This window comes from Gavialis gangeticus, unplaced genomic scaffold, assembly GCF_001723915.1.
Source record: "Gavialis gangeticus isolate Ggan-Ray unplaced genomic scaffold, GavGan_comp1, whole genome shotgun sequence".
NCBI lineage: Eukaryota > Metazoa > Chordata > Crocodylia > Gavialidae > Gavialis > Gavialis gangeticus.
The window spans coordinates 8,768,470-8,777,767 of record NW_017729013.1 but is presented as its reverse complement, the minus strand read 5'-3'; the positions used below and the strand labels follow the sequence as shown (position 1 = coordinate 8,777,767).

The following is a 9,298-nucleotide window of genomic DNA, read 5'->3' as shown; positions in this document are numbered from 1 at the left end:
CACACTCCCCCACAGCTTTATCATCAGACAGAGGGTACATACAAAAAAATACATGTTCTCTGCCATTCCTCTGTAAAACTTTTTGGGCCTTCAGTCTTGAGGTCTGCTTCATCATCTCACACTCAATGACTGTAGTAGATTTAGTGGGAATGTTATACCCTGTCATAGTAATCAAAGTGAATTTTGAACATATTGTTTAACCTTCTGATACCTAAACTGCCTGCACTTTGCTTTTCCTGAACATGACAGATTACCTGCGAATTGCCTACTATGTAAGATCGTTGATATGGAACAGCGTATAAGCTGTTCGTGATCCATCACTCTGTTGTGACACAGAGTCCTGCACTCACTAAAAGTAAAATGCAAGAAAATTGTACTTTAAAAATTAATTCAGATTGACCAAAACCAGGTAGGTTGTTCCAAACAGTGCTGAAAAAAGGAAGCAGTTACTGGTAAATAGATTGCTTTGAAAGAATTCGTGTCCATCTTTCGGCAGCTAAATGGTGCAACCTGTAATGCTGGCATTAATGGGTAGCACATGATATATTCATATATTTTTATGGGGCCTTTAATCTCAAAGTATTCCTAAGCATTTTCCTAACTTATATTAATATACAATCTCTAAACCTGTCTCTTGGTTTATTTCTACAATACAGACACAAAACAGAACATGACCATCTATTTAGCAGAGTACCACAACATCACAGAGCAACTGAGGGAGGGACGTAGATGAGAAGAGCACGTCTATTTGAAAATGTAAAGAAATCTGGCGATGTTCCAGTTGAAACTTCTACAATGTGGTTAGGTCACTGGGTTTAGCAATCCTACATCTATGCAAAGAGATGTTCAATTATTACAGGTGTACAGAAGCTTGGCTTTACTTTGCATCCCAGATACGGCACTTCTGGCATTAGAGTGATTCTAATCCACCCACTGGGGCAACAGATCAGGCCAAGCTCAAGAGCACAGAACATTGTCTATCGAAGCAGCTGATTTTCCTGGATGGTTCTTCACCCAATGGCCTAAATGCTTTTTTTTATCTCTATGCTATGATTATAACGGCGCATTCCTGCTAATATCCATCTTCTGTGCAACTGGAATAAAGAACCATAGAGATGTTTTAGAGGGAGCTCCACTTAAAATTAACCATAATACCCACCAGCTGATATCTTCCAGATGAGACGGTTGCTCCACTAGTTCAACTTTACACATTCTAATATCTATCATTATGTTGAACCAATTCAGGGACCCAGTCTGGCCTGTGGGGCCAGCTATGCACTACTCATCAGGCCTGTGGGGCCCAACAGTTTGATATTAGGGGTGTGTGAAACGGACCATACTGGATTCAGATTCAGCCTGAATTGGGAACAGTGATTTGATTAACTGATTTGGATCACTGCCCCCGATTCGATTCAGCCAAATCCAAAGATTTGATGCTGATTCAGCCACAGACACAGCTTTAAATGTTTTTTCTACATAACTCGAGGTACCAAGTATGGCTCGTGAATGCTGAGATGCTGGGGAGGATGGAGCATGCCACAGGGGCGCCCCCCCTGTGCACTCCCTGGCAGATCCAGAAGTGGATCAGAAGTGCTTCTGGTCCACTTCTGGATCTGCTGCTGAGCGTGATGGGCACCCCCCTGCACTTCTGTGGGACACTCCATCTGCTCCACCATCGCACCACTCACGAGCTGCCTGGTACCTTGAAGTACACAGAAAAAACATTTAAAGCTGTGTCTATACCTGAATCGCCAAATCTTTCCAAATTGATTTGGAGGGTTCGGATTCATTTCGGAGAGATTAAAGGGTCTCCTGATTTGATTCAGATTTGGAGATTCAGCCACTGAATTGGGCTGAATCGGATCAGGGACCAAAGCTTCACACAGCCCTATTTGATATGCCTGCCCTAGCATACGTGCATATGTTCAGCTGGAAATGGTACAATGACTACCTACAGGCTGCATACTGAAGTCAATCTCTTCAGAGCCTTGTTTGGAGCATGATGTTACCAGAAGTATGCATAATGATATATCCTAAGAAGTAGGGCCTAAGTCTTCTACGATGGGGGGTGGTGGTGGGGACAAGGTAGAAGTCTAAACCTGGGGGACCTGAAGACCCTGCCAGAAAAAGGATCAGTTTCTGTACATGGGGAATTGGCTGACCTGTTTATATGGGTTTTCATAGAAGAAGCTTCAGACTAAAGGTGAGAGACATATATGCACTCATCTTTATCATAATTAATTTATTCCTCTATAAAATGTAGCAGAGAAATAAGTGATAATGTTTCATTGGTTAAACATACTGTTGCATTGTTCTTTCACTGACATTAACTGAATGGAAATTTTTTTTGTTAAATGTAGTTCTAGAGCAATTTAAAAGGTTAAACCACAGAATGCCTACCTGTGTGAGAAAAATCTGAAGTGAATAAAGGACTGAGCTTACTCTGAGTACTTTGCTACCAGGATTAGCACTTACACAATTCAGGAGTTCATTAAAATGATTTATAGCTTTATTTTTATTCAAGTGCTACTTTTCTGCAGCATATATATGCCATAGTTCTCTGATAAGAATCCAGTTTAGAAACTAGTTTAAAAAAAGCCAGTATCAGTGCTATTTTCTAATTAGTGGTATGCTTATTTTCTTTTACTCTATAACGTGCATGATATTTACTAGGGGCTTTAAAAATCCAGATATTGAGCAAATTTATTTGCACTGTGCTCTTAAATAAAGCAGCAAACATCACAGCTCCCTTTAGTTTACAGTAGTAATAAGTGGAAACCATGTAGATTTTGATCCCAGTAGAAGCATGCATGCCGTTTCTAATGAGATATTGCATTGTGCTATATTACAAGCAACTCCTGTATTAGGGTTTATATTTCTTGTTGAAAGTATGACCATAACCTCTCTCATAAGCTCCCTTCATTGCTGTTTGTAATGGTAACCACAATGGTCTTGATGAAACATGTTAGTGTCGTCTTAGAAGTCAACTGGAGCACTTTTAACGCAAAGCATTTATACTCTGCACCTGCATCATCAGAAATTTGACCAGATGATATAGACAGCACATGAGCACTCATGCTGTAGAATCATTTGAGTTCACTACAGAGGGGGAGAATTTTTGTAATTATTATTTCTCAACGATGCACCTAAGTTACAGAGACAGCACAATGAAATTCTCCAGGCATGTTTCATACCCAAAAATCAAGTAAGAACTTTGAGGCCTAATGCATGCATGTGTTTGACTTAAACAGATTAGGGGAGCCCACTTTAATGAAAAAAAGAAAACAAAACACAAAAACCCAAAACAAACCAAAACAAATTAAATCATACAAATGCATATTATAGAATCTTTTTTAATAACCACATTTAGCTTTTCTGCTAGTGACTATTAATGCTGTATTAGCAAACTCCCTCAGGAATCTATGCTTAATCCCTCTGTCCTAACATCCAAGACAGTTGGTGTCCATAGTAATAAATATTCTTGGCCAGTTCCCATGTTCGTGCTTCTGATCTGGTAAGGCAATCACCAACAGTAAGCAGTGGTGAGTAATTCTACAGTAGATTCTAACAATGGATTCCTGACAGCTGGTAGACAGTCAGGGCTTCCTCTGTAGATATATAATATACATATTAAAAAAGCAGACCTCTATGCAAGCATAGTCAGGTTATCCAGAAGCTGTCAGGCAGCCCTTTCTATGGCTTTCAATAGTGTTGGATCAATAGTACCTAATATTCATGAAGAATTTTGAAAGAAATGGTCACCTTTGAGATAAGAAACAGTATGTCAGCAGTCTGCTACAAGTTACCTTTTTTCTCCATTCTTTTCATATCCATCAACTTCTCCACGTTGTTGGGATCATTTAACCATAGCTGCATGCGGACAAAGGGCTCCCGTCCCTTCAAACTCAGTTTGTGCCAGGGCTTAGGGCGAGCCAGAAGGTCTGAGACTGAGCCTTGTGTTAGCCCTAGGATTGTCTCCCCAAACAAACGCTGACCTAATAAGAAATCAAAGCTGAAATGTATTCATTCAGCTAAGAGGCAAGACTAACTACAAAGAGAAGAAAAGAACAAGATTACAAGGTGGAAGTAGACTAATTTCTTTAAAGTGTAGTGGAGCTGTTATATATGCTCACTATCAACTTTACTTATTTCAGACTTGCCTGAAGACCAAACAGAAATATGCAGAAGAATAAAAACTCTGCTCCCTCATTAAAGATATATTTAGTTTTAGTTTAACGCTTAGTGTCCAATTCTGGCAATGAAGGGTTCTCAAGACTTTTGGGGATCAAAACCTTACAATGAAAACCATTTAGAAAAGAAAAAGGCAATATATAACATTAAAAAAAAATAAATCAAGCTCTTATCTAACCAGTCAACTACAGCAAGATCACTACAGCTCCTTAGGTTTTATGTAGGAAGGTACCAAACTACTTTATTCCATTAAGATAATATAAACATTTCAATCAATCAATGAAATCAAGGCTAACAAACCTCCTGTTTAGCAACATTCACGCTGCTGCCTTCACAGACTTGTAAATGCTTTCTGTTTTGTATTGTTTTTGTTGTCACTATAAATATGCTTTAATAATTGCAGATAGCCATACTTTAAAATGCAGTAAGAGTGGGTGTGCTCTTATTATTATTATTACCACTACAACAGCTTAGGTAGCACTTCCAGTTAAGAATTCTTTATTTTAATCCTGTTTCAAGTACTATACAACAGAATAGTAGAAACTGCAAATATTTCACAATATGCACACTTTACTTGGATGTATTTTTAAGTTTTAGTTTTGCAGTAACTACAGAAAAAGTCCATGGAGTCCCAAACAGGTCATACATTGAATTTCCTAATACCTTTCACTTACATGCTCTTCCTGAGCTAAACTGTCAAGATACCCAATAGCTTTTGTTGCAAGAGAGAAGCCTGCAGTCATATGAGTCATAAACATTGATTTCTGATAGAGCTGTAGCTATTGTATATTTTAAAGGTACCTGGAAAAAGCTTTGTACCTGCCAAGACTTGTGGCCTCAAGGTTCTATGCCTGCCCTTCAACACTTGGGCGGCCTCAATACAATCTAAAGCAGTAGTCTTCACTAGCTCCAGGCGCAAGTGATTTTGGCCAGTAGTATCATTAAGTCTCTATGACCAGTGCAGAGACCTTTGCTTCTAGGGCCCTGCCTTATACCTCCTAGGCAGAGCACATCAACTATTCCATACCATTAGTTCTACCTGATTCTGGCACAAGCGGGCCATGGTAGAGATTCAGTTTCCTAAAATCTTTCCTTATGTCCTACTTCAAACCTTGTCCCCTTTTCAGTTTCCTGATCTACATTGAGAGTCTGAAGGCAACAAGATGAACCTCCAAAGCACATGAAAGGGCAGATGGACCTGAAGGGGTTGTAGCTAGAGATACCCAAAGGTGTTGTTGTGGGTATGTTGAGGTAAGGACTGGAAACCAAAGTGAAGTTAAGTTGGACAGGGCCTTTATATGTTTATGCTACTTTATATGAAGCCCTCCACTTGGGTCCTACTGAGGGAACACAGAACATGACACTCAGGTTTTAGAATTTATGTAAAGGAGTAAGTGGTTTGCCACAACAGTTATAGCATATCTGTTTGTTTTTTTTATTTTAAACTCTTGCTATCTAAAATTCAAAATAACTGTACCCATTTGGGATCATCTGATAATCAGTATTCCAGAGTCTGCCAATCCCTTGCTACTGTGTGGAAATCTTAAATCGGCTGTTTAAACTAACACCACCCCCCATCACATCCAATTAGCCAAAACTTTCTCACTGTTGCCATTGCCAGTAATAGTTGGTAAAATTACAACCAGCATCTAAATGCTAGAAGGACTAGGAGAGATCTGCCAAGCACATTTCAATTACTTGAGTCATATGACCCAAAATAATTTCACATTACTGCCCTCGTTAGTGGCTAATGATTTTTGAACTACTCAGCCACTAGAAATTGGCTGAGACATGTTCACATGGCTCTTAGGCTTAAAATAGAGAAACTTCAGCATCGAGTAAATCTGGTGCTTCAGCACACTGAGGGCAAAAGGAAACATTTAAACTTGTTCCACACCTAATGCAGAGTTTGGGGCACATTTCCTGGCTCTTCTGCTGCTTTTTAGGCTTGTCAGCCACGCTGTAGGAAAACAAAAATCATGGTAAAGAAAAAAGACTAAGTAAAAATGGCATCAAAAGAAATGTAAACAAAAATACGTTTCAAATCCTCTCTGGAATACCAGAAGAGGCACAGTACTCAACAGCATTCTGAACAAAAAAGCTTGACCCTGCAACTTGTCCCACTGCACTGCACATAATGCTTTTTTAAATTTTATTTTATTTTACTGTACATAGATAGCTCCAAAGAGTGAATACTCTGGTCTGATCATACAAACATAAGCATGAACGTAGTTCCATGAAACTCCGTGGGGCTTGTTGTCATGCATGAGTGTTTACCGATTTGTTCTTTTCAAATAAATGCAAAAGATAACTTGTTAAAAAAGGCAACTTTTTCTCAATTTAAATCTAAGATGACATCCCTTGTTATTTTGTGTTTAGCTGAAAAAAAGGTCCTCTGACTCCACGTGCTAAAAAATACAGGAGCCTCAGCTTAAATGATTACAATCTTAACCAGAAGTCTAGGTTGTATCACCGATGCAATCTTTGCCCGTCTGTTGCCTTCCATCCAAGGATCTGAAAAGTACTTTACATTCACAAAAGCTTTAAAATTCACAGTTCCTTCTGAGGGAAGGACATATTGGGCATGGCTGTACGTGACACTATGGCGATGTTGTTACTGTGCTATGATTTAGTACTTCCTTTTGGAAGTACAAACCACGGCACAGTAACAGCCCGTACCGCACCATACGTGTGGCACACCCTTATTTTTATCAGGTGCTTTGCCGTAGCGGTGCGCTATACTGGGGGAGTGCATTGCTACAGGGATGTAGCTGCTGGTCATGTGTAGACACTTGTGCACGCTACACTGCCGTAGCGCATTGCTACGGCAACATACCGTCACGTGTAGACGTGCCCATTAAGTAGGGACACTAGAAGCTAGTGACTTACTCTGAGGCACAAATAAAGCCAGCAGCAGAATTAGTAGCAGAACCAAGATCTACTTGTCTCTCTTTTCTGTACCTTAACGAACTCATCATACTTCCCTTGGTAGCTCTGCATAGGATCAGCCACATCAACAATACGTTGATCTGGTAATTGCATTTTGCACCCAACCCTCACCTACTTGTACAGCTGTAGGGCCTCTTGTGACCACTTCTAACATGGACAGGGGACCTAAAGGCAAAGTACAGTGTCTCAAGCGGACAGCTGATTTTGCTCTATGACACTGCCTGAGATGGGATTGTATTCTGGTTGATGGGCCAGGTGTAACGTGCAGAAGTGAAAGGAATGAAGTTTTGGTCTGACGTAGATAATTGATGGTGATGTTCTCTATTAGATTAGAGCAGTTTTAAAATAGATGCAATTTGAGACCTACACAGTTTGATACTGTCCCTTTTAAGCTCTCTAATCAAGCACAGCTTAAAAAGAAAAATATTAAACCTTTAATGAAATGAAAAAGACATCAGACTAAACCTTACCAAGGTTGTTATCTGTTAACACTTCTTTGACCCTCTTCGTAATGCCATATGTGTCCAATTCAGGTGACATAGCAACCAATTCTTGAATGCTGAGTGCCGAATGGCCAGACAGAGGCAAAGGTGTTGTAGACTGGGATTCAGAAGCAGGTGGCTCACTTGATTCTTGTGGTTTGCTATCCTTACTTGTCTCTATAGCAGGACAGGGTTGTTGTACCAATTCAGTCAGGCTCTTCACTGATTCACTGGAACTCATAGGAGATTCAGGAGCAGGACTGCAACTGGCAGAGGTCTTTGGAGTGCTTTCTGTAACGAACGAGAGAGAGACAGAGAACCTGACTTTAGCTTAATTATTGAGCCATCAAGCCATTAAGTCTACTTTCCTTCCCATTTATATTTTATATACCTAAAGAAATGTCCAGATACACTAAAAGTACAGCAAAGCCCTAAAATGCTGTTTTTAAGGATTTAGATGCTAAAACGTTTCCTTCAAAAAAATTAAACTATTTCATAATTTGATTACCTTCTGATAAAGGTAAAATATATAAGCATAACAAAAAAAATAAACCTAAAAGTTAATAAAGGTGCAATATACTGCAGTATCATTTTTCTACCATGTATTCTGAGAAGCGTTACTAGTAGAACATTTTAAAAAGGTATCTCTGGCCTATAACAAACAGACATGGCGCTACAGCAGTAGTGGTTAAATAAGACCTTACGAGGGGCACAGCTATGTATTAGGGGTGTGTGAAGTGGGCCGTATTCAATTTGGATTTGGCCCAATTCAGGGAACAGTGATTCAATTCACTGATTCGGATCACTGTCCCGATCTGATTTGCTCAAATCTGAATCTGAAGATTCGATGCCAATTCGGAGAATCAGTGATTCGGTCACAGACACAACTTTAAATGTTTTTTCTACATACCTCGAGGTACCAGGTGCAGCTTGTGAACGCTGAGATGGTGGGGTGGATGGAGCGCCCTGCAGGAGTGCAGGTGCCCCCACAGACCCAGGAGGTACCAGTCACTGAGCCGGGGGTGGGGGGAGAGGGGTCTGCGGCAGACCCAGAAGTGGATTGGAAGTGTTTTGGTCCACTTCCGGGTCCATCGCCGAGCGCACCTGGTACCTTGAGGTATGTAGAAAAAACACTTAAAGCTGTTTCTATGGCCGAATCATCGAATCTTTCCGAACTGAACTGGAAGATTAAAGGGCTTCCTGATTCGATTCAGATTCAGGCACCGAATCGGACCGAATCTCCACTGAATCGAATCAGTGACTGAAGCTTTGCACAGCCCTACTATGTAAGATAGAAGCCGGACTCGAGGGGATCGCCTTCAGACCTCAGGTTGGGGAGGACCGGGTTAGAGAGCTTCTGGAGGGGCTGGATGCGTTCAAGTCAGCGGGTCCGGATGCTCTCCACCCCCGGGTGTTGAGGGAGCTAGCTGGGGTTATTGCAGGGCCCCGGCACAGCTCTATGAGCGATCGTGGTGCTTGGGCCAGGTGCCAGATGATTGGAAGGTAGCAAATGTGGTCCCCATCTTCAAGAAGGGGAAGAGGGAGGACCCGGGCAACTATAGGCCCGTCAGTCTTACCTCAATCCTGGGGAAACTCTTTGAGAAGATCATCAAGGAGCACATTTGTGATGGGCCGGCATCAGAAATGATGCTCAGGGGCAATCAGCATGGATTTAT

General features: G+C 40.8%; 1 protein-coding gene across 9 annotated transcripts in view; it reads right to left on the bottom strand.

Moving 5' to 3' along the window:
* The window catches only part of CUX1 (cut like homeobox 1), a 549,359-nt gene that overhangs the window by 72,336 nt on the left and 467,725 nt on the right, over positions 1–9,298 (bottom strand). For 4 of the 9 annotated variants that reach the window (XM_019511454.1, XM_019511453.1, XM_019511457.1 and 1 more), the window contains 3 exons: positions 7,611–7,913; positions 6,089–6,151; positions 3,807–3,995 (listed from right to left, as the gene is read on the bottom strand). The exons of 2 other annotated variants lie outside the window; for them this stretch is intronic. In XM_019511454.1, the coding sequence (XP_019366999.1) occupies positions 3,807–3,995; positions 6,089–6,151; positions 7,611–7,913 (555 nt within the window). The remainder of the gene's footprint in view (positions 1–3,806; positions 3,996–6,088; positions 6,152–7,610; positions 7,914–9,298) is intronic. 3 more of the 9 variants (XM_019511458.1, XM_019511456.1, XM_019511461.1) reach the window with 1 other exon arrangement.